The 26,104-nt window shown below is 37.6% G+C and overlaps 1 protein-coding gene across 2 annotated transcripts in view; it reads left to right on the forward strand.

Moving 5' to 3' along the window:
- The first annotated feature begins 6 nt into the window (after positions 1-6).
- ADAM10 (ADAM metallopeptidase domain 10) overlaps positions 7-26,104 on the forward strand; it is a 41,718-nt gene continuing 15,620 nt past the window's right edge. Inside the window, exons 1-4 of one of the 2 annotated variants that reach the window (XM_015638610.1) lie at positions 7-245; positions 8,470-8,620; positions 19,812-19,930; positions 21,133-21,291. In XM_015638610.1, the coding sequence (XP_015494096.1) occupies positions 191-245; positions 8,470-8,620; positions 19,812-19,930; positions 21,133-21,291 (484 nt within the window). In that variant the 5' untranslated portion in view covers positions 7-190. Of the gene's footprint in view, positions 246-8,469; positions 8,621-18,993; positions 19,097-19,811; positions 19,931-21,132; positions 21,292-26,104 lie in introns of those variants that run through there. The other variant, XM_033517017.1, reaches the window with a different exon arrangement.

Genomic DNA, 26,104 nt, shown 5'->3' on the forward strand with positions numbered 1-26,104 from the left:
CAGCGCTGCCGGGAGAGCCGCCGAGCCCGGCCGATCCGCGGCCGTTCCGTGGGCGGGAACAGACCTCCGGAGCGGCGGCGGACAAAGCGGAGGGAGGCGCCCAGCTCGCCCCTCCCCATCCCGCCCGGCGCCGGTCTGGGGCGGATGTGCCGTGGGTAGGCGGCGGCGGCGGGGCCTGCGCCCGGCGGAGATGGATCTGGCGGGGACGATAATCCTGCTGTGCTCCTGCGCGGCGGGCGCTGGAGGTGAGGAGCCGCCTGGCCTCGCGGGGCCCTGGTTTAGGGTCGTCTCCCTTCCTCCCTCCCTCTTTCTTCCCTCTCTCTCTCTCTCCCTTCCTCTCCTGTCTCCGCCGCTCGGGGCCGGGGGCGGCGGGCCCCGCTCTCCGGAGCGCCCCGGCCTCAGGGCCGCGGCTGGGCCACCAGGCGGGCTCCCCGCTCCGCCCGCCGCTTCAGCCCGCCCGGGCCTCTCCCCCGCCGCCCGGGGCCGGCCTGGTGCCCCTGCCCCTTCCCCGGGACTTTCCCCGCCGAGGACCGGGTCAGTTGCTCTCCGCTCTTCTTCCTCCTCGGGTCTTTCTCTCTTCGCTCGGCTGTGTTTGTTTTCCCCTCTCGGCTCCGCTTCCGTCCCTCGGGACTTCCCGCCCGGTCCCGGTGGCCGCTTCTCTCTTCCTTCCCCTCGCCCTCGGCGCCGCTTCTCTCTCCCCGAAACCAGGAAGGACGGGCAGGCGGAAAGTTCAGCTTAAGGAAATAAAAGACGAGCCCGGGTTCTTCCCTAAGTGTGACCGTGACTTCCAGGAGGGGCTCGCCTCTCCCAGGTCGGGGCAAAACTCGCCTGTGTTTATGGAGACATGTAACTGTATCGGCTCCCGTTAGGAGTTGTTCCTCGGCATTAGGAACTGGGCGGTTTCTCCACTGCACCTGGTAATGTTTAATTGATCAAGTCATGACAGAGAAAATAGTTTCGACTTTGTACAGAAAAAGGGTTTCGGGAAGGGTGGACTTGGGAGGGTGTTTCTAGAGAAGTGTGGGTGGAACAGCTGATAGAGACTTGTTTCCTCTGTTTCATTTGGCACCTCTCCGATTTATCTGGGCTCTGCCTCTGTGTGCATCGATATGTAGGTTTATTAACAAAGAAGCTAGCGCTAAATGCTGGTGTTTCACACATTCTCAAAAAGTAACGTCAAACTATGGGAAACTTAAGTAGGTTGTTCTTCTGGCTAAGCTGTGAGATAAAAAGCAGGGTGATTTTCATGGTCAGAAATTATCCTATTATTTATATGATTAGGAGTGGGATACACAAAAAAATTTAGGTTTTTCGTAGTAAATTCTTGTAAGCTGTAGATATACTTCACACTTAATTGTTGGCATATTTTCAAGGTCTCTTTGTTTTCTGAACTAAATGGTGCTGGCACAGAACTAACTCAAAATAATTCATTAACCAGTTGTGAGGGTTGTTTTCACTGTTTAATTCCAGGCAGGCAGTTGTGTCTTAAAAATCGTAGTAAACATGTAAAGTACAGTCTCTAGATATATAGAAGAAAGTTTGTGAAATGTATTTCAGAAATTCTTGTTATTTCTTTTTTGAGAGGAGAATGGGCACCTTCAATGTTTCTGGGCACCTCACTAGCAGGTGGCAGAAGTGCATGTCTTTGGTGTGTAGCAGTGCAAGTAAATCTTTAAAGAAAGATTAATAATGCTGGATAGAAATCTAGTGATAATGCCAATACACATCTCTAAAATATCCAGTAGAAGTTTTTTTGGTAAAAGTTTGAATGTAATTGTGAAAGATTCGCCATAGTTCTATGTTAAATTACAAACAGCCTTTTAAGTTTAGGAGGGTCTATTTTGCATTCACATTTCTAGAATTTCTTATGTACTGTAAATGTTTTTATTTATTGAAAAATAGGATTTTGTATATTTTTTCTTCTGAGCAGGCATAATATCTGATAATATCATTAATATCTGTGGACAGGGAAAGTTCATGATTTTTAAAGAAGTTAGTGTGAGAGCAGTGCAAACTGGAAAGAACTGAAAAGAGTCCAACAATTTATATTTCATTTTCATGTGTACTGCATCTGGTATCATTAATTTTACACAGATCTTGAAGCTAAGTTACTTTTATCTGTAAAGTTGTCTGGTTTTAAGCCACATAGGTATTAAACAGTAATAATTTTGGAAATTTCATTAATCTGCACTTTAAAAATAATTAGGGATTTGTATGTTTGGTCTAAGATTGGAGTATTTTTACAGGATACTTGAGTTTGAACTCTTTCAGAATCGTACAAGACTTTGTGCCGGTGCACTGTGCAGGCACTCTACATACTCTATGGTAATAGTGTTTAGATATTAAGGTATAGATTAACAGAACCAACTGTAACATTAGCTCACAGCTAAGTATGAATCACAAAATCAACTTTTAAAAAATGGTACAGCATAATTTGGATGGTTTATTTGAGGTTTAGTGAAATCTCTTTGTTTTGTTTAAAAAAATATATTTTCTGTTGTGGTTTATATTGTTCTTAAAATTTTGTGAGGGGAATGCAATCAAAAGCAACCAGTAGTGCTGCTGCACTGGTGAAATGTATTGCAGTGTCTATTTTGGGCTGCTTCATAGCTTTTGGTAGGTTATGTCTGTGTGGTTAAAGCAGACATTATCAGAAGTTTGGCCAAACGGGCCCAGAAATATTTTTGATCAGGTTCTGGTATAAGATCACTTCTAGTGTGCTCTTGTTCTTTCTTTGCTTCCACTATGTAAATATTACCTTCATAAAACCAGTGGTCCAGCAGGTCAGTTTGACTATTGTTTGAATAGTAGAAGAAGGAAAAGCCACACCATTTATTTTGTTCTCTTTCTGTTAGTAATTAGGGAAACCTAGAATTTAGTATCTGGTATATGGTGTCCACTTGACATAAGGTGTACATACCTTGACTTTTAAGAATACTTTTGTATTAAAGTGAATCTCAGCATTTTCCCCAATACCTCTGGAATTGCTTGGCTTAAGGAATCTACTTACTGGTGCTGTCATGAATTTTGATGTGTGTGAAGTGGTATTTAAGTTGGGTAATATTATTGGCAGCTTTTTGTAGCATGCTTTGCTGCATGTGATGAAGATGCATACTGGTATATTAATGAGTACTTAATTATCCATACATAGTGATGTTAGTAGAGGAATGGAAATAACTAATTTAACCTCCTACCTAAGAGCCATTAAAAAAAAAAAGGGGAAAGGGCAATAGCAAACACAAAGAACTACTGAGGCCTCTGACAAGCTTGGATTTAACAAGAGTGTCCATGCTTTAGCTAGGCTGATCAAATGCTGAATATCATTGCAAATCTGGGATAACTAGTTTGTTGTCACTGGTACAACATGCTCTTTTTATATTGCTAGGACTTCCAAGTTGTATCTTAGTGTCTTGCGCTGCTGGATATTGAACTGCCTATTTCCCAGTGAACATGGGAGAAATTCTGCTTTTTTTCTGGACACATGGGGGAGTTGTGGGAAGGTATTTTTGAACTATCAGCATCTGAGTGTTTTAGTTGTGTTCTTGCTTTAAATTGAGAAGAACAGTAGCCTTCATAAATATGGCAGCACTCAGCCTCTAGCATTTGTTTGAAGTTTAAAATAAAAACATTATGGTTGAGACAGTGTCTAGTCAAGACAGCTGTCAGATGGTTGTTTCAGAAATGCCTATGGTAATTAAAAATAAATAAAATCAGGTGTTTAGGTTGTTGTTTTGAAATACTGTTGCCCAAAACCCTCAGACTGCAGTTTGTTTATATGTTTAGAGGATCCAAAGGTTCGTTTTTGCAGTATGGCAGAGCCACTGTACTGAGTTACTGCTGTCTGATGGTCCTGCCCCAGCCATGCACTCCCACCTCTCCTCCTGGCATGAGAAGTCAATCCAAAGGAAAAAAAAATCAATCAGTTCCTGCCAGATGTGTAACTGGAGTTGCTTTATTGAGCAAACCCAGGCCTGATGGGGAAGAAGAACTGGGACTTTCACAGGGTAGAGAGGAAGAGGGTCAATAAAAAGCAGACATCTGCTTGCACTGGTGTTGCTGTTCTGTCTGACCGTGCCCTAAACTGAGGCCTGAGTGAAGGGAAATGATCCTGACTTGACTTCTTGATTACATGTTTTTCTTTCACCTAAAACTCACTTGACCAGAAGAGAGGGAATATTTTTTCAGCTGAACCTAGTGCCAGTGCAAGGGAAGAATGGAAACAGTGTAGATGTAAAAGGGCAGGGCCTGCCCTTCTGCTGGCAGTTTTGAAACAACAGCCTGAATAAATTATTTGGAGAAATCCAAGTCAGGAGGTATATGGTAGAATTTCTGGCTTGCTAAATCAGAATGCAGTGTATGTTCTTCAATGTCCCATGTAAAGGGAGTGTTTTGTAAGATAGATAAATTCTATGTAGAAAACAACTTGAGGCAAAAGTTGCTTTGATTATCTTAATTAAAATGATAATAATAATTCTCTACAAGATGTTTATCACATCCTGGCATCTTAAATCTGCAAAGTAGTGATGATGCTGTAATAAGACTTGTCTGGTGAGTTAGCTTGGCTTCTGAGCAATTTCTGATATTCTATCTGTGCTTTTTTTCCACCCCACTAACAAACTTGAGTTGTGCTTGAACTATTTGCATTTGTCATGCAAATCTTAAGCTGAGTGGTTTAATGCAAGCTTCATCTTTTAGAACAGTGCATGCTTGATTTATCCTCTTATGGGAAGTTAACTGTTATTCTCTTTGACAATAATGTGTATAAAATTAATAGATATTTATATTTACATGCATAAACTTTCAGCACTGTTTATTAGTAGTCATTTTTTTTGTGCATGGAGCTATCTTCCATAAAAATTTTATCCAGAATATTCACAGACACTGAGATTAGTCTGAGCAGCCTGTAATTCTTCAGGCCTTCCTCCTTGAAGATGGGGATGACATTTGTCAGGAACTCCCCTCTATAACAGTAACTTTTCAGAAGGGTGATGGAAGCCATGAAATGGGTGTCAGACAGCCCCCTCAGCACTCCTGGAGGCATCCCATCTGATCCCGTGGACTTCTTCATTTCCAGGTGGCTGAAGAATTCCTTTGCTCATTTCATCTGCTGCAGGTGCCGCTTCTCTCCTGCAGACTGGAAGGGTTTGTCTGGGGGGAGAGAAGCTCTTCATGGTTTTCTCTGGGGAAATTACTTACCGGGGAATCACTTAGCACATACCAGCAAGCAATGGTTACATGTATTTGTTCTCCTTGTGCCAGGGAGCTTACAGCTAAAATCACATGGATGATCCAATTTAGCTTTTGCATAATGCTGGTTAGAAGGTGAGAGTACATGTCTCAGACTCCATACCTGTCCAGTGGGATTTGTTTGTTCACAATAACAACAACTGTGGATACTTCACAGCTCTCTGGGGATCCTGAAGAGTTGTGTATCCGCATACACAAAACATCTTTCACGAGGACTGCCACACTGAGACATTTGCCTAAATGCTCTGCTGGATTCTGTTTAAAGTCCTTCCGGGTATTTGGTTCTAAGCATGTGAGAGTAAAGCTTCATTCCTGCAAGGAATTTGTCATAGGAAATGCCACATCTAGTTTAGCAAGTCTTCAGAAGACTATAGTGTCAAGTTCAAACTCCTTCCCCTTGTCAGTCTCTGATGTCAGTACCCTAAAGGGTTTCTGTCTCCTAGCTTAGTGTTTAGGTGAAGTGTAATGTTGTTTTATTCCACCAGATTGCCTGGAAAGGCATCACGCTGCCTTTGTTTAGTTGATGGCAACATGACACATGGAATTTGTACAGCAGTTCCCATAAACTACATTTAGGTATTTATGGCTCGGTGTTTCTTACTGCAGGCTTCCTGATTGTATCCTTAATTGAAAAGATCTTTGTCAGGCAATCTTTGTTAAAAAAACCCAAACCCCGAGTTCTTCATTTACAGAAAATAACAGCAGTAGTTTGTAACAGAGGTTGGGCTCTGGTATGTGTTATCATAATGATTTCTTGGGGTGATTCTTCTAGATTCTGTGATAGACTTCTTCCTTTTTGATGCAGTCTCCTAATTACAGAAACTGGAGCCAGCAGTTCGTCCTGCCTCATGCACCTCAGTCAAGTTTTCTTTCCAGATTAATAAATTTTTGCCTCAGAATCCTCTATAGATTCTTGTGTTACCAAGGTTGAGTTACTTTGTTTTTTATTAAGCTGCCTTTGTGAAGAAGATAATAGGTAGCTGGTTTGATTAGAAGGAGAGTGTGATCAGTTGCAGACTTCGAATGCTGTAGCAATGTTGATAGCTTCTGTAGAATGCAGAGGCTTCTGGAAGTGAAACTGTTTATTTTGAAGCCTTAAAGCCCTTTTTGGAGAAGCTATAATGCTCTAGGTGATATGTAGCTGCTCTGCTTAAGCAAGAAGAGAGCAACAGGAGTGTTTGTGTTAAGTGTTTGCTGTGAGAGTACTTAAAACATAAGGAGTTCTTTATGTTTTGGAGAAAGGGAAAAGAAAGTGGTGTTTCCCTGTGTGATCATACCAAGTGTATTAATTTTTTTTTAAGAAAGATTTTTCCTTAAAACCCTCTCTGCTTTTCCGTAGCAGAGAAAACAGTTATAAAACTTCTAATGTCAGTGGTCTTTGCTGTCTTGTCACAGTAATTAGCACTTAAAAACTATTCTTTGTGACTCAGTTAAATGCTGTCTCTCATCTTTTCACGTGGTCATGAGACCTGGATCGAGTGCCAAGTGTTACTGGGTCTTCAGTAAGTTGTCACACTTCAAAATTTTTTTTCTGGGTGCCTGAAGCTGTTCAAAGCCTTATCTTTCAGTACTGAGAAGAAAAACGGTCTGTAACAATTTATGGAGTACATTGTTAAAAGCTTCTTACCCCAGAAAATTTAAAGATTATTCTGAAGCACAGAAATTTACACATTCTCTGCAGTGTACTTACTCTCTAGTTTTGATTAAGTTCTTGAAGTGAGTTATTAATATTGTATTCTAGATTCAGGTTCTTTTAACAATTAAAATTTTTAAGTTTTAGCCTATCTCAGTTAATTTTAAAGGTTATTTTCTTTAGTGTTGACACTTCTGGGTCATACACCTGGAATTGGATAGCATGTATCTGTAGTCAGGCACATGTATCTTGTGCGTGGTCTCAGGCCAATCTGGTTTGGTTTATAGAAGTTCTTGGGTTATAGGAGGTGTTATGGTTCATTTTGGAATGATTATGTTGAAATGATGAGAGAAACAACAGATACAGACAACATCCTGCATCCTCAGAACTCCTGTTAGTTACTGAAACTTTGTAGTGCTCCTGTGTCTTACTGGGATTAGAATTAAAGTAGACTTTCTCAAACCACACATTTTAAACATTTTAAGACTCTTTTCTTTCTGCAAAGCTGAATGAGAATGGACATGTATTTTGAGACTAAGAGTGAGAGGAAATTAGAATGAAGTTTTTTTATTAGCCTGTATTTGCAGGTAACAATGAAGAGTCAACATTTGCAGAAGCCTACAGTATTGTGAGGAAATTCAAATGTGATTTCTCTGCAGTACAGCATTAATTGAAGTTTAAACAGATACAGCAATATCATCTTGTGCACATGGCTGATAAATGCAAGCAATGCATTTGGAAGTATTAGTTTATTTGGTCATCCTTTTAGCTATCTGAAGAAAAATATCACATGTAGTCCCTGAGAATTCACATTTTGGTTGGTCTGAAGTTAAATTGATGATGAGATACTAATTTTTCTTCTTGCATAATTCAGAGTTCTGTTTTTCTCCACAAGTTGTAGTTTGGGGTTTTTTTAGTGATTATTGTCTCTTTCTGCATCAGGATAGGAGGGTCAAAATCTTCACCATTTTCTGCCATGAACTCATATTAACATGAGTCATAAATATTACCCTAGAAGGAATTGTGCAAAATAGACTGAACTGAATCTGTATCTCTGGAGACACATTTTAATAAAACTTTTCCATGTGGTAGAACATTCCATGTGATACAAAATGTGTTGCTAGATGGCATGATTTGCTTTTAATTTCCCTGGATATTTCATATATAGAATACAAACATTCTGAGTAGATACCGTGGTGTCATGACTGCAGAGTGAAGCTGGAAGCACAATTTCAGGGAACCTGAAAAAGGATAATCAGCTGTTGCACTTATTTTGAATCAGGAGTGCCTTTCTGAAACATCTCTCAAGCATTCCTGTTGACAGTGATGTAGTTTGTATTGTGGGGTGGTTTTGGAGTAAATGAACTATTCTTGTTTTGATTGAAGTTCAAGTGGAAGATGCTTTCCAAGGTCCATCTGATACATTTGTAGCTTGTGTGTGTGGTGTCTGTGGGACTGGAATAGAATGAATTTGATGTGTACAAAGGAAAAAATAAGTTAAAATGGATATAATGTGGAATTTGGGTCCTTGTTACTAACTGCTTTGCCATGCCTGGTAGTATGGCTATAACCTTGTCTCTGTTTTTCAGCCCAATATGGAAATCCTCTAAATAAGTACATTAGACACTATGAAGGACTGTCCTACGATGTGGATTTGTTACACCAAAAACACCAGCGTGCCAAAAGAGCAGTGTCGCATGAAGAGCAGTTCTTGCGCCTTGATTTTCATGCTCACGGAAGGTTAGTGATATTCTAAAGGTATTTGCTTTAAATATTTTATTCATGTGTGTTTTAATTGTAGTGAAATGTAAAGGATTAAATACAACCACCAGAGGAGCATTAGCTAGAATACACTACATTCCACTGTTTACAGTTTCTATGAAGTATTTTCTCTCATGTCCAGTTGAGGTATGAAATTGTTACTTGCAAGCACTTCTTCAAACATATGATGGTAACTATTAATAAACTTTGAGGCTTAAATAATGGAATCATACTCGAAACAAAATGGTAGTTGATTATGAGCTTATAATGCATTTTTGTGTTGCATATAGGTTTGTTTGGTTTTTTCTTTGTAGTTTTGGTTTTTTTTCAAGAATTGTGCCAAACTGCATGAGGAGATTTGAGACAAAGTAATATTTCAGATTGCATACAAAACTGCAAAATAGGCCAAAAAATGTTCTGTTTTGTGTGTATTGGTGTTGTCTGATTTTTTGTGCTATTGTGAAATACAGAAATTATTTGACATGGGGAAAGATGGTTACTGTTACAAGACATGCTTTGCCTTGCATTTAACACATAAGATCCAAAACAGAAGTTAGGTATTCAGTGTGACCAACTGAAGTATAATTTGTAGGTTTTCACTTAGGAAGATCTCACTGCAATTTAGAATTGCCTGCTTTTTGTATGACCTAGGAGAAACAGGAAGAAAGTTAAAGTATTTGTACCTGTACCTTAGTTTCTATGACTCCCTCATTTGAAGCACCATTCTCTTAATATATTTCAGAAATGTGTAATGCCCTTGTATTTCTTGTTATTTCAGTTACAATTTAAGTACTTGGAACCTGATAAACAATTGTTAGACATACACAGATAAAAAAGAAGTTTAACAAAAAAAATGTAAACCCAAGTCTCCTGAATCTGTTTGGGATATTGTTTTGTTTTTGTGCCAGGTTGTCATTTCTTCAGGGAATGAAGTGTTGTTCCTGGTGGTTTATGATGTAAAGACTGAATATCAGTGCATGTTCCCAGGTCATCATTAGGGTTGTACTTCTAAATACAATACTAATTCTAAATGCTTTAGAACTACAACCCAAATCCTGAATTTGAAGTTCTGTCCTTAAAACCATATTTTCAAGTGTGCTTTTTAGTCCAAGGAAATTAGTTGTTTAAAGAAGAGTCATAGTGCTGCTGTCTCTGCTGTCACTGGCAGTCTCTAGTTTTCCCTATTAAATTGTTCCAATAAACAAGACTGCATAGTAGAATGCTTCAGAGGTTCCTCACAGTGTAAAGCTCTCTACTTTTAAATCTCCAGCAAGATTTCCAGACAGTGAAGTTGAGTCTAATGCTGCCACTTCTTAGCTGCAGGCTGGTGGATAATTTAGACTTACTGAAGTGTGCACTGCTGCAGAGAGAAACAGGCCTGAGCACATTCCCAGCATCATCCTTGTGCTAACACTGCTAGTGTTAAAGCCATGCAAGGAATAGCATCTGTCTAAAAATTATTTGGAAAAAAAAATCAGTGTGATTTGTAGGTGTGATAGAAGAAGGATGAGACCATTCTTTATGGGAGCAGGCCACATTTCAGGCCACTTGAGCAGGTTCATCTTGTCATTAGTAAAGATCCCATAATAATCTCTTCTGTAAGAGAGCTGCTAGCTTAGCCTCTGAGCTCTCTTTGTGGTGTGAGGGTGGGTTGAAAATCCTTATCCTGTAAAAATGGTAGTTGCACGTAGGATAATGACGTCTAAAAAAAATTTCCTCTCTTACTTCACAGAGAAAGACCAGACTTTAAGTCAATCAGGTTTATAAATATTTTGATAACACCTACTGTTAATCATGAAGAAAAATGTTGGTGTTTATATGTGGAATTGATCCCTAATCCCTATGTTTTGAGGCACAAATCCATCATTAACTGAGGAGGCTGATTGGAAACTGACTGTAAGGTCAAACTGGTCCATAATTTAGGATTTTGGTAGTTTCCTGTGGCACATCTAACACTTCCTGACAAAGAGAGGGTAGTTGACAGGATGTAAATTTAGTCCAAAGCTCCTGTTAATCATTTTGGATGTTTTCTTACAAAATATTTTCATTTTGCTTTAAATATGAATTAGGAAGGATCAAGTGAATTGGGGTTTGCTTCACAAAGTTTGTTTGTTTGCTTTGAAGGTGTGTAGCAGTTTGAGAAGCTGTATAAATAGGATTGGCTTTTTGCAGTTGCAGCTGGTTTATTGTGAATAACTAAGTGATTTATGTCATCACTGGGAAGGACAAAAGTAAAAACTTTCTATCAAGTATTTGAGTTAGTTTGTGTGAGGGTAGGGAATAAAGCTTTTGTAAAACACTTGAACTATTTAGATGTAGCCCGTGGACTTTTAAAGTGCTGTGAAAGGTGGTGAAACTTAAAGGCATTCAGTCAGTAAGAGAGCTGAGATTCTGAAAATTTGTACCTGATCTTTTTTGAATGGCCTTTTACCAGATGGTCCCTTAGGGTTTGTCCAGGTGTGGTGGTTTATTGGCACACAGCTGTCCAACTTGCATCCCTTTAATCTAATAAATATAGTAAGCAACTTCTACTTATGAGGATTGAAATGACAGTCTTGTATTTTGATTTGGATTCTGATGAAATGGCTGCGTTTTGTAGCCAGGAAACAATGGAAAAGCTGTCCTAATATTTACTGCTGTTCTCTGCTGGCAGCAGCCAGTGAAGCTGGGCCACAGCAGTTCTTAGGCTGTGTCTCTGTGACCAGTTGGAACTTCTAAACTTAATCTTTCGGTGTGTGCCAAAGGAAGCACCTGCTGCTCACGTGGCCAGTCAAGATGGGAAAATGCTTTGGCTGCTTATTTTCAGTGAGGTTAATTGGTTCTTCTGTTCAGTGTAGAGGCAAATTTGCTGTAAGAAGAGAGAGTGCAGAACTAAGCAGCAGTGGTGAGAGGGAGGATGGAGTACCAGCCTTTTCAGTGGCAGTGCTGACATATGCCAGATAAGCATTCATCAAACTTACAGTTTCATTGTCCAGAAAACGGCTGGCAGCTACCAGTATTTTAGGATTGTGTAAGTAGCATCTGTTCTTTTCAGTAGGCTGTTTGGATTTAAGAACTGTATCTCATAGTACCCTTCTGTTGAAAAAGAAAAAAATAAAAACACAGTTTAAATATTACATCTTTATAGCAAGGTAAAGGGACCATTTAACTATGGGCTAATAGTTTAATAATGAAATAGATACTGAAATGATGGAATTAAGCCCAAAGCTATGTTTTTTCACACCAAACTTGGTAATTCTGCAAATGAATTTATAGTATACCATCACTGAGAAACCTTCTCTGTTTAACTTTCATCTGAAAGTTAGATGCCACACAATATACTGCTCAGAATAGAAATTTTTCAAAATTTTGTTGTTTGGTAATATAAAATACAGCTTGTTATGGTAAATGCAGTGAACTAGACTGAGCCTGCCACACTATTCAATGCTGAAATACTAACTTGGTAGGATAATTAAAATAGCTGAAACTTAGCTACAAATCCTTGTTAATTCTTTTTAATAATAAACGGTGTATTAGATTAATTGGCATTATTGCTTCCCCAGTGGTGCAGAATGTGCTTATTTCTATAACTCTTCATCTTGGAAGGAATATGAAGGTTTGAAATGATCCTGGTTGTGTATCAGAGCTCTTCCAACTTTCAGTTCATATTGAGTGTTCTAGTGTGAGTTAATTTAAGGTGCCCTTTGAGATTAGGGAAGGCTCACACAATGCACAGTATTAATACCAGGAACTTGGTTAATACAAAACAGTTTTTGAACTGACCCCACAGCCCTTCTCCCTAAAAAGCAAAACATAGCACAGACACACTCCCCAAAATACTTGGATTGATTCAAAGAAGAACAATGCCTTTGGCATTGGCTTGAGATACAGTGAAGCATTTTAAATAGAGTAACTTCCTTTTGCATGTCAAGGTAATGTCAGGAGCTTCAGAAAGGAAGTTGGGACATCACTTAAACTGACATTGGATTTTATACACAGATTTCACCTGATCACAAAATGTGCACTTGCACTTGTTCACTAACTGGACACATGTCTTCCCTTGCAGAGAAACTGGAAAGTTTTCTTCCCTTTTTCAGTATAAACATTTGCAATATATTAATCATAGAATATCTTGACCTGAATTCTTATCCACTGTAGAATGTCAGAAATGTGCTGAATACTTCATAGTGAATTTGAGGACAGAGCTTAAAAAACATTGATGATATTCTAACTGTACTTCTTTACCTAGTGACGAAACTGGGAATTCCTGAGATGCTGATGCATTCAGAAGGGAAAAAGTATGTTGGTGTATTGTTTAACTCTATTTTCAGTCAACTTTTTATTTAATACATTACTAGTAACTTGTGCTTTCTAATTCCTTGCTTGATCCTGTTAATTGTCCATCTACACCCACTTTCACTACTCCTAGATTAGTTGATGGCTTGCTTGGGAAAGGTGCCCACACAACTTGAGTGAACAGTTGAATTTTCAAGTGGCACTTGAACACATGATAGCACCTGCTTATTATTAAATTAAAGATATGTTGAGAATTTCTTTCAGATATTTTATGGTTTTCTGTAGATTTTACCTAAAATTTTATTTTTTGAGAAATAATGTAAGTTGTTCAGACATGTTTGTAGGAATCTATGGTGTGTACATGGTCCTTACAGGAAAAACTATGGACCACAAAATTTCAATTCTTAATTAAGTCTGAGGGGTTTTTTTAAATTCTTGATTCTGTAGTAATCTGTAATCCTTCATATTGCCCTCATTATTCAGAGCTGGTAGATGTGTTTAAACAAGATAATTGTTGGCCATATTTGAGTAGGTTATGAAAACAAAGGCAGATACCTGCAGAGAAGTAATACTTGATAAGCTGAATTTTAAGAAAGTGGCGTTCTGAGCATGCTGCCATGCTGAGATGGACTGAAGTAACTGAGCTAGTTACTCTTGCGTTAAAGAGGACTTCATATTGTCAACTTAAGGTTTTTATTGCACTAGATGTTCTTTTTATGGCATTTAATTTAAGTACTTTTTAAATTGTGCATACATCACAGTGCTCAATTCATGAAATGGGTTTGTCTTCTATGTTCTTGTGAGCTTGTCAGAGCAAAAAGCAGATTCAGTATTACTGGACTAATCTGAAGATCTGTGTTGTGTCTTTTTCAGTTCCATGTGCACTTAAACACACCCCTAAACAGCTGAGCTTCTTAAGTAGGATGGTTTAGCAGTCATCAAATAGAACCTACACATTGGCTTTGTGAGAATTTTACTGAGTGGAGTTTTTTACAAGATTCACTTACTGCAACTCATTTTAGGCTGTTGTAAATTTGAAAAAAAAAAAAAAAAGGTCTTTAGTTTTTACTGAGTCTTTTGAGTATTATTCACTGCTCTGTGGCAATTCTCCAGTCATTCCTTATCTATTGTGCCTTTTAAATTGTAAACCTTGACAGGTATCTTGTCAGACAAGATGCTTGTGAATCAGGTGTGACTTCCTACACCTGTTTTGCCAAAAAACCAAAACCAAACCCACCTTATGCTGATGCGTGTAGGTAAAGCAGTTTTGTCTTGCAGAGAATTGGGAAGCAGTGTCCTGAGCTCTTACACATTTTTTAACTGACATGAAGTTAAAAAATTTGAGAGGCTGAATCTATGGGTTACATGTTTTGCATTTTTTTGACTTTAAATACAGTTAGCTGGATTATGTGTAGCCGTCAGGGAAAAAGGCATTTGATGTTTGACTTGGTTTTGTCTGGGAGACACCTGCTACAATGGTGTTGAACTGGTGGGACAGCCCAGCCAGTGCAGTTTCCACTGTTCTGCTTAAATTGGTATTAATGGTTTACAGCTCTACTCCCTGGCCAGCAAACTTTAGTAGACATAGTAGACATAGCCATAGCTCTGTGCTCATATTATCAGCTAGTGGATTTATCTTCTATGTCTTTTCTTGTTTAACTAAGAAAGTTTCTTTCCTAACTACTTTCATAGTTTGAATTCATGCAGTAACTTTGCTTGTGATTTTATTCTATCACGTCTTTACCTGTTTTCTGGTTTTTTGGCATCTTGTTTTTGTTAGAACATGGCATTGCATACAACTAGTCAACTTTATGTAAATACAAATGGGAAGGTTATTTTTGCTAAACAGGAAACCAGGTAGTCAACTCTATACTGAACTTCCCAAAGAAGTTTTACTGAAAGGGAGAACAAAGTCAACCTTGAGTAAAGGCTTTTCTCTTTCAAATCTGTACACTGTCTTCTTCAGGACAGAGATACATTCTTAGAGTGTAAATTAGCCGACATGTGGCTTCTTGTAATCCTACTTGGATGGTTTCTGTTATCTGAGCTAGCTTGTGTTTGAAGCTATGTATATCAAGAATAATCAATGGCAATTGGAATGGAGGCTGCATCCTCATTGTAGTGTTCTAGAATACCAAGTTTAGCAAGTCTGACTTCTGAAGGTCAGGAAGGACATCTGAATAGCCACAAGTGTTATCATAGAGGTGTTAATGGAAAGCAAATATTAGTTGCAAGCATTCTAGCTGGGATGGCTGAGTGTTGAAATACTGTGGAGATTGGAATTTACATAAGTATGTACTAGGGGATGATTGTGTGTGCATCTAGGTGGATCAAAGAGAGGTGATGAACCTGGAGACTGTATCATGTGCTGCTTCAAAGATAAGTTTTCTTTAGTGTAAGTAACAGGACTGTGGGAATTATCAGTTAAATGATCAAGTATATTATATGGGTTTAATAGTAAGTTAAAACAATGAAAAAAAATTGTGATGGTTCTGTAGAATTGTGGGTAGTAAAATCCAGTATTAGGTTGCTAAGCTGCCTTCTATTTACTATAGTTCAGAGCTGGAATGAGTCTGACAGTCTTGTGGGAACTGTGTAGATTGTGGAATGCCTCATGGAAGCAGTTAGAAAGAAGAGCTCAAGTTATTATCCCCATCCATTTATAGAACTCGCTTCCATTTCTCCAAGAAGAGAGTCTTTCAGTTCTTAGGCAGGAAAAGTAAGGATAAAAGACTTGCACCTCAAGCAGAACAGTATTTTCTAGATGCTGACTTGTGAGGAGGCTGATGGAGCCATGGCTGTGAGGATTTTTCTGATTCCTACTGGGAAGAAAATACTGTGAACCTAAAAATGGACTCTCCTTGTACTGAATTCATATTACATATTGCTGCCAACTCATTCCCTTCAGTTTCCTTTCCCCAGCCACTTCTTTCAGCTGTGGAGTAACTCCTCCAGCTCCACATTCCCCTTTCTCTTTTCTCCACAATCTCCTCTGGTCATTTAATGATTCTGTGAGCTTGTCACCAGTAACAGCAATTTGACTGAGGAAAGGCAGAAAGGGGAAAGCACCAAGTGCCCTTTTTGTATGCCAGATAACAGCTTTTTCTGCAGTTTTGTGGAAGTCTGCAGACCTGGTATGAGTGACCCAATATATTGGACATTGCATCATGGTGAAATCTTAGAAGGTAACTGGAATTGAAAGGAGATGGAATAATAGATTTGGCATTAACTCTTGCATGTAAGCCTTTATATACCCTTTGCCAAATGTTGTCAGTATATAAACATGTCTTGTTTTCTGGTTTCTTTCAAGTATTTGCTCTGATTAGAGTGTAGGATCAACATAACTTGAGTCCATGGGAAAGTACTGTGTCTTAGCTTAGTGTGGTGCTCTCAACTATAATTTTTCTTTAATTATGACTGAATTGCTGTGTTACTTGCAAATTGGACATAGTCTCCCTGAGGTAAGCTAAAGAGAAATAAAAATCTACCTCTTGATAGTCTTTTGGGTACTGCCATTAATATATAACACGTAGTTTATTATCAAAGCAGATTATGTAATTTTATATGTGTCTAGATTAAAGGTTTTACCAAAATTCTGCCTACAGCCAGATGGGCAACCATATTGTATCTGAGTAGTGTTCTCTTACCATATCAGTTTTCAGATCTGTGGAAGACAGAAGCAGTAACAAATATTCTAGAGATCACTACTGCTAGGAAGTGTCTTCTGTGGGACAGAAAGTATGTAAATAAAATATGCATTTTTCTGAAATCAGTCTTCTGCCTGGTGCGTTGCTAGACTAAGGAATAACGTAGTTTGCACTGAGAATTTGGTGCATGCTGTAGAAATTGTAATTGCCAAAAGGCTTATTTGAAGCTTTTTCTTTCCTCCTTTATGGCTAGTTTAGAAACCATATTCAGTAACGATATAGACAGATTTGTTTAACTTCCCTGGAGTCTCCTGTCCTCAAAAGAATCATGAAGTTATTGGATTTAAGCCAGAGTAGAATTTATGTTTGAAGTTTGGTGATGTGCTGCAGTTGTTGATTATTGGAAGTAGAGATGAACAGATGCTCCACCACCCTCCCAAGCCCCTTTCCTCTCCACAGTCCCAAGGTGTCTCTTCCCTCCTTTGGTGCGGGAGAAATAAAAGAATATTTGTCAATTTTTCATCATTAAGAAGGTGAAGAGGCCAGACAGATAATCCTGTTCTCCTCAAGTGTGTTTGAATGACTAAGAAAGGACTGGTTTAAAAATAGCTGAGAGATGGTCAGGTTATCTAATAGTTTAAGTTAAGAAATCAAATAGAGAACTGTTAGTGTGAAGCACAGTGGAGTTTTTTTTGTATTTGAAATAATTCTCTAATCCTGCAAATAGAGCTAATTTTTTTAAAAGATAGATAATCGGCAATGTGGGTTAGAATCTATAGTGTTTATTATGTAGCAATGTGGAAAGCCTAGGGCTCATCCATCCCTGGTGGTTTTGGGGTTATATTAATCTAAACTTGGTAAATTACAGCTTTCAGGCTGAGATCAGGTCCTGGGTTTTTTCCCCACTGCTGATACATATGGGAGTTAATACATCAGAAGTCCTGCATTCTCTTTCACTGGTAACTTCAAAGCCATATATTTTATTATATATTGCTGATGCAATTGAGTGTTAGAGACAACTTCTCCACAGTTTATTTGAAACACAGGTGAAATACAACCAGAAAAATGTGATTTTAAAGAAATGGTGCATACACTTCTGAAAGAAAAATGCTGTACAGAGCGAGCATTTTCTTCCAAATAACTTTCTTTCATGAGAAAAGGTAACAAACCTTCTGTTAAATACTAGAGAAGGGAAGAGAGATTCTAATGGGTCCAGCATCTATTGCCATTTAACTTAAGTTCAAATGCACTGAGGGTCTGATCCATCCTCAAGTGGGACAACTCTGTCACAGAAAAAGCTCAGCTTAAAATGGAGCTCACATCTGTGTAACACCCTGAACAGTGTATTACATTCAAAGCAAGTATAACTTTTTCAGGTGCTTAAATGAAGTTTGCCATATTCTCATCAGTGTTGGTCTTAATTTCTTTCTACCTGTTCATTTTTAACTTCTGGCCAGGAGAGCCACATAAGTGGCTTCAAGTCTCCACACTGCCCACTACCCCACCCTTGAAAAATTTGTTGGGTAATTTTGTAGCCTTGAGTCCTACCATATGTCTCTGGGTTGCTTGTTCATGTTATTTCTTCTTCCTCATGAACCTCTGGGTTACCAAAGGACTGTTGTGGCAGAGGTAATAAAATGACAAACTTGAAGAACAATAATTCTCATTTCTTGTTTCAGTGATGCCAGTATCTGGGTGCACAGTGAACTGTTCCTTCCTTTGTAACAGGAGGATCTTCTTCATAAAATACATCTATACTGGAGCTGTGGTGGGAGCACTGCTGGCTTGGCACAAAGCCTGAGTCCCAGGGAATTGCTGAAGTTTAACCTTCCCCATCTACCAGCTGCATCTCAGAGTTTCATAACCTCATAGCCAGATACCTGTGACACATTGCCAGAGGAGGGGACTTGCTTTGAAGCTTTATTAATACTGTGGCAGTAATAGTAAATATAGTTTGATTGTGAAATGCTATTTGCATTACTGAATAGTCAAGATGAGTCACTGCAGCCCTTCCCAGGTTTTAAGTGCAGGCATGGCTTTTTTTTGATCTTGAAGTTTGCATCTTAATGTACATCTTAATGTTTCAAAATACTTATAGCTATGGTGTCATACTTAACGTGCAGGTGGAGACTGAAGATGCAGTTTGTGTATGCTTCAGCTCATTAGTGAAAAGTAACTAGATTTAATCAACTTTACACTGTGGCTCTTAATTGCCTGGGTTATTTTATTGGTAGCCTCCTCACTTTCACTGTGAACGTCAGCTCTGCGGATCATGGTTTTTAGATGAAGACTCAAACCCAGATGTACTCAACTTACCAAGAGTTACATTTTGTGTAACAAATTTGTGACATAACTATAATATTCCTTCAATTTCATCATTGTGCTGAGAAAGAAAAATACAGGAAGAAAATCAAGTCTAAAATTGGAATGGCTGAAGTTTCAAGAACTTCATGATCTTTATTTGCACAAATGTTTATACAAAATTTAAGAGAATACCAAATAAAATTCTGAAGCAAGCTAATGGTTGTCACAGGTATGAATTCATATAATGTCAGGTATTTTAAAACACTTCAGTTATGTTGCTTGCTTCTAGGAAATTCCTGTTGTCATACAAGGAAGCTGTTTCATATAAAGTTTGGCAGTAGGATTTGCATTAAAGTACATCATATTGCAAATGAACCCAGTGATTTAATGAATAGATCTGTTTACATAGTTGTTCATGTGACTCCACCAATTTGAGTATTTTTATTAGATGTTGTTTCCCATCTTATTTTTTGAGTTTCAGTTGAAACACTGATGAACTCACCTACATTTAATTTACCTTATTTAAATTTTAAGTGTCATCACTGAAAGTAAAATCAGTGAAAGCTGTTTTTATCTGTTCTGCTTCACAGTGCTATGAAGTGAAATAGTTGCATTTTTCCTAAACTACCCAAGTGCCTTCTGAAGAACTGGGAACAAGTGTATAGTCCAAGTCAACATTTTAGAATTATGTGTTTAAGTCTAATGTGTTTTCTGGTTTAAATCTTGTAATTTTAGCTATTTATATCAAAAACATCTAAAGAATTTTGCTTTAAAAGTCCTTCTAGGCTCTGGTCTAATTCTTGTTCAGTAAGCACATTTTCTACAGATAAGTTTTACAAGGTCTGCAAATTGATTGCACAAAAATGTTGTTTTGCAGTACTTTATTTAGTGCTCATGTAGCTGAAGCTCAAAGCCAATTTACTGTCTTGTTTTATTCATTTTAGACAATTCAACCTTCGAATGAAGAGAGATACATCTCTTTTTAGTGATGACTTTAAAGTAGAAATATCGAACCAAGTAATTGATTATGATACCTCCCATATTTACACTGGACACATTTATGGTAAGTATAACACTTTAAAATGGATGAAAGTAGAGCAATTTTAAACAGGAATTTTCTAATAGTGCATGGAGAAAATTAGTGTCTGTATGATTAGATTATTGTTAAACTTTAATAATGCATCTAACACATTTAAACTCCCATCTGCTTTTATATGAGTCACACTTAAATGAGTATGTAATATCTAGTATCTAAATGTAATAATTCTTATACCCATAAAACTTGAATTTCAAATCTGTTTATAAACATACTCTTCATAGAAGTCTGATACATTTAGAAAAAAAGAGAAAAATTGTATGCATTGAAGAAAAAAGAAATCGGGTACCATTCTTAGTTGAAAGCAATAAAAGCAATATAGAGTTACCATCATTAAGGGTAATATACCTGATTTTAGAAAATACAAAAGATAAAATTGATTAAAAATGAAGAAGTATTACAGAATTAAAAGCAGATGGAAGGTAGAAATGGATTAAGATTTACTCTGCCCCTTTTTATGTTTGTTCTGTTTTCCTGATGGTCTTTCTAAGCCATGTTCTGCACTCTTGAAGTGAGCATTTTGAACTTTGAAAAGTAATAAACACAGGGCTTCATATGCATCTAGGTAGACCAGTTACTTTGAGTAGGTCAGGAGGCTTTTTGAGAGTGTGATTCTGAAGTTTCCTCAGTGGAGGAGCATATAAACATTCTTGTAGCAGAGTAATCTTCATCCTTTATATGAGAAAGGCTGTTGGGATGCTGCATGTTGTAGCAGTCAGTGATTAAACTTTGACAGTTGTACTTTTCCTGATTGTGACTGCTTCAATTACAAATTCACTCCATGCCAGGTTTCAACCTAGCTACAATTTTAAGAGCATTATGCTTGAAGAGAAAAATGGATGTCTTGAATGTAGGGAAGTCTTTCTTTGAAAGCTTTCCTGTATATGCGCCAATTTTATTATTTATTATTTCTAATTGTATGAATGGATGTATAAGGACAGGATTTGATTATAGAATTACATGCTGTGTATGTATCAGCTTTAAAATACAGAGTTGAATTCTTCATTATATACTTTTTAAACATTTCATATATGCACCTGATTGGGAAGCTGCTGAACTTAGTGACTGTGATTTTGCTGTAACTGTTTGTCTGAGTGATGAATAATCTTAGTCTTAAAAAGGATTTTTGAAGGGTATAAAACAACCAAATGCACTTTGTCCCTTAACAGGTGAGCAGGGAAGTTTTACTCATGGATCTGTTATTGATGGAAAATTTGAAGGATTCATCCAAACTCACAGTGGCACCTTTTATATTGAACCAGCAGAGAGATACATAAAGGACAGAAACCTACCATTCCACTCTGTCATTTATCATGAAGATGATATCAGTGAGTACTTCCATTTCGTGCTGTAGATGAAATATTTTTTTTATTAAATGTCAAGACCTGTATGCCATTTGTGAGCATCAAATGAGACTTTGGCTTGTGTATGACACTGCTAATTGTGCTGTCCTCAAATGATTTATATAGAGTTATGGTGTGAGAGAGATTTATGGCAAACCAAAGTCAGTCTTTAATTCTGCCATTTTAAGAAATCCTTAGCAGTCAGGCTTAAGTGTGCAAAGCAGTACATTTCCTACCCAATGAATACATGTTTCTTTGAAAAATACATTTTTAAAAAGTTTTATACTGATTGCTCTTCCATGTGATCTGGTAAATAAAAGAGAAGAGTCCAGGTCACTAAATGATTACTTATATCTCATGATGGTGACATCTGTGTGAAATAAAAGCTTTGTCTGCATGTGTCTCTCACATGTGCCTTCAGAGAGCTCCTAAGAAGAGGCGGTGGCACCCAGTATGTCCCATTTTACACAACAGCTGGTGGAAGTGTACAGAGAATTGAAATTTGACATGTGTATCCCCAGAAATCTAGCTTCAGTTGCAAATGCTTGGAAGGATAAAAAAGTACCATGAAATACTTCTACATCTTCAGAACTGATGCACCAGAGTTCTCCTGCAGTTTGCCTGCATATTTATGTATGATCTGTCTTCAGATGCAATACAAATAAGTTTTGTTTGATGCTTAAGTTCTATTGAACCTCAAAAGTACTGCAACAAAATTGTGATTCCAAGTTTGAATCCTTCAAGGATCAAGGAAGTATCAAAGGTAGATGTTTGCAGCGTCAGATTAAGACTAACTTTAGGTTATTGAAGCTAACGAAGTGTCTTTACAACTAACTTCAGGATGTCGGTCTTGCTTAAAAATCAATTTAAACCATAACTTCATTTAAAAACATGTCCCATCAGGCCACTGTGCAAGCCCTAGGAGACTTGAGTTTGAAATCTCATTTGGAATTGGATGAGGAGGCTTGGATTAGATCACTAGAAATTACTTGAACCAGTCTGATAATGATATCTGTGTAAGTCATTTTCAAAGTATGTCATAATGAGACTGCATTGTGAAAAGAAGTGTCAAAGAATAGGAAGTTAGATGAGGAAAATTTCTGACTGTGATTTGGTTTTGTATATTATAATTTTTCTTGGTGCTGTAAGCCAGTGAAAAAAACAGGGTTATTGCATATTGCTCTCCTTGATTACTTCTCTTGTGTGAATGCAGTGAAGAGAAATGATCTCTCTCCATTAAAAACTCAGCAAATTTGGGTGGGTTTTATGTATTTTACTTTCAGTGGCAGTATATGTGCTGTCTCTGAGTATATTAAAATTGCTGTGAGCTACAAAATACATTTGTCCTTCCTGTTATCTCATTCTGTAAGTATGATTACTAACCCAAAAGCAAATAGAATTTCCATAATGTTAAAGAGCTTGTGAACAAAAGCATTTACTGGATATGTGAACAGTATTTGTTTTCTAAGTGTATATTTTCCTGGTGCTTACAAGATCCATACTTGAGAATAATTCTATGGGATAATATTCTGTGGTTTTGATTCTTAAAGAGAAGCTGCAGCATGAGCTTTGTTTTCATCTCTACAGAGCATTGCCGGTCAGTTCAGCAGGGGGGAGTCAGTTCAAAGGGGAGAAGACAGTTTTCCCTGTTAGCTGCAGTTGGAGTATTAATGGCTTTGCTGCTGTAGCAGGAGAGTAGTGTGAGAAAAGTAATAAAAAAGTTTCAAAAGTTTGGCAAGGAACTGTGAGATACGTATTTCATAACATTTCTGTGAATAATTCACAAATACTTCTAAGTTTTGTGTTGCGTCTTAGAGGTCTCACTGAACAGTTTAGTTCACTGCTTGATAGTGGGAATGTTGAACTTCCACTTATGTAGGACTTTGTGTAAATAAGTCACTGTCAGCTTTTTAAAGGGATTTATTAACTAACCCTGTTGTTGAAAAGAGGGGGAGGAGGAAAGTAAGAGACATAAGGCAGTGATGTGCCCAGTTTCCAAAGGCTGAGACAAGAAGATTTGTCTCATGTCCCAGTTCCTTATGCTGTAAATAGTGAGTGACTAAAAATACTCTTCACTGTTATTGAATACTGACAGAAATAGAACTGTGCCTTAAAGAAGCAGATAAATTGATTTTATGAGAGTTACTATTGCTGTTTTGTAGGAGTGATCTCTGTTGGAAGTGGAAATGGATCGCTTTGGGAAGAGGAAGAAGTAATGTTGAAATTGGTTTTTACTAATGTCTTATTAAAGTGAATGGGAGCAGGGTATATTGGGGTGTTTTTAATTATTCAGGTATTGGCATGTTGGCTTACATAGTTTTTCCTCTTGAATCTAGTGCATCAAAACTGTAAGTTTGAAACAAAATCAGATTGTCAGAGGGGATGGTCTAAATTTATTCCAGTGAGCCACATTAAAGCAGCAGTACAGTATAGCTTCCAAATCACCAAGTGAGTGAACATTGCTGCTTGCTCAGCAGGGTTGAAAATAGCCCATCCTGGAGCAAAGTCTAAGCAGCACTATTTAAAAACACATCACTCCTGTTGGTTGCTGCCAGTGCAGTCTGATGTGCCTGTGTTCTGATTGTATAGTGTCACTTCAGTCATTGGCATCATAGATGCCTCTAGGATTTCTGTTGTCTGAAATATCTGGAGTATACAACTGCTTCTGTCTCTTTCTGAAGAGTGCTTTTGAAGCTAAATTATTTTTGTCATTCATGAGACCTATTTTTGCATTAAATTGCAGCTCCAAAAAAACCCCAGCAACTCAAAAAAGCTAAGTTTTGTAGTAGATTTGCTGTTAATTTGTTGTTACTGCTCTAATCTAAAGCTAGCTCTCATGAAATCGAGTCAAACCACTACTATCTTATGTAGGACAAAAGCAACAAAAATGATCACATTTCTATCTCTGGAGAGACTGAGGTAAAAAGTCATCTTTGCTTTAATTTGGGTATTTTTTTGGTCACCCATGTTTCAGCCTTTTGAAACAATATGCTTTTTAGAGCTTTTCAGAAACCACAATGCAACATATGATTAGCATCTCAATGAGTTCTTTTTCAGTGGTTAAACAAAAGTTGTTTTGTAAATGGGGATTATATTGTCAACTTTATAAGGCAGCTTTTGTCTGTTACAGTGGATCTGGTGACCAGTGGAAGGCAGTCTTCTATTCATGACTTGAAACACAAGTTGAATGATTTTAGTTTCTAAACCAGTCTTGATCAAAATGTTTTATAATTTAGGGTTAGAAAGATGCAAATTGCTGTTTACATTAAGATACTTACGAAGCATTTCTTTAAGGATGAGGATATATTTACTTTATTTAAATCATATTTGCTTCAAGTGTATCCCTGAGTCATACTGTAAAATACAAAATCAGTATTTCTTCGGATCAACAGTATACAGAAAAATTCTGTTCAGACCTTCTGGAAAATTAACATGGTCACTTAATTTGTCTTCATGATGTTGGAAGGGCCATACAACTAAGAACAAAAAGTGAAGTGGTTTGTAATTTTGCAAAGCCCTATCAGCTGAACAGACTGACCATTGCAAACTGTGTTATTGAGGAGAACCTGATTTCTTTTTCATCACATTGTGATGACAGTTGTCATGGACAACATCAGAGTGCTGAAAATGAAACTTATTATAAGGATTTTTTTTGTATCTACTTATATTTGAATTTTATTCTGACATTATTGTTTTTGCTACTATTGAGTAAATCTCTATAGCTGTTAAAGAATTGAGTTTTCATCATTTGTAATGGAAGTTTGATGTCATCCTTGCCGAAGATGCCTAAATCCAGTAATTATTAAGTAGTTAACCTAAGTGCTTAACAGATCATACTATTTACTGGTAATCAGAAGAAGAAAAATTAAGTGTTCAGGAATGTCTTTGTGGAAGGTAGTAGTACATCTTAAATGGAAAAAAAAAAAACTTACTTTGAGCATCTGGAGTTGTATATATCATTAAAAATCATCTGCCATCTAGTTAGAATAAGACATTGTAGTCAGAAGGTATGAAATGACAAGATTTTGTATGTGGCTTTTAGATTTATGGCTATTTTATTCTACTCTTTATTATTATTTTAACATTCTGCCAGGATGTACAAAACCTGAAAAAAGAAAAAGTTGGGGTTTTTTTGCTTAATGATTTTTTTCTAGTTAGAAGATTGAACTTGTTATTAACCTCTTCTACTCTAGCTCTGTTGGAAAATAGTCTTCTGTTTTCTCCTCAACTCTGCATTCACTGTAAGCACTCATTTCATGGTGAAAGCAGGTTTTTTCCTTTTCACTTCTCAGGGTTGTGGTAGGGATAGGCTAAGAAGCTCTTGATGCCAAAGAGCTGGCAGAAGGCTGCACAGAAAGCTGGCACATCTCAGAGCACTGAAATGCTTCACAAGAGAATGGATTGTGGGTCAAAACTGGCCAAGTCATCTGGCACCATGGTGTTCTTGCTTAGCTTCATTTAAAATTTTAAATTTATTTAACGTATTTAAAAATTGAACTACTGCAGGGGATGATGGAAATAGGGAGTCTCAAAAGATGACAAGGGAATGGTGCCTTCACAGTTAGGGGCAGTTTAGCATTTAGCAAAGAAAACTTAATATGCAACTTTCCCTGTAAGTTAGAAATGGTTCCAAAGTGATTAGCAGGGTGGATTCAAATCTCTCTCTGAGGGATTTGTCTTTTCCAGCACGTGCAAAAGCTTGACAATTGCTGTTGCAGACTGTTTTGTGTTCATTTTTTTTGTAATTTTAACTGTCATGACTTTAAAGTGTTTCTTGCTAGATTATTACTTTTGAAGT

The sequence above is a fragment of the Parus major genome, chromosome 10 (assembly GCF_001522545.3).
Source record: "Parus major isolate Abel chromosome 10, Parus_major1.1, whole genome shotgun sequence".
Taxonomy (NCBI): Eukaryota; Metazoa; Chordata; class Aves; order Passeriformes; family Paridae; genus Parus; species Parus major.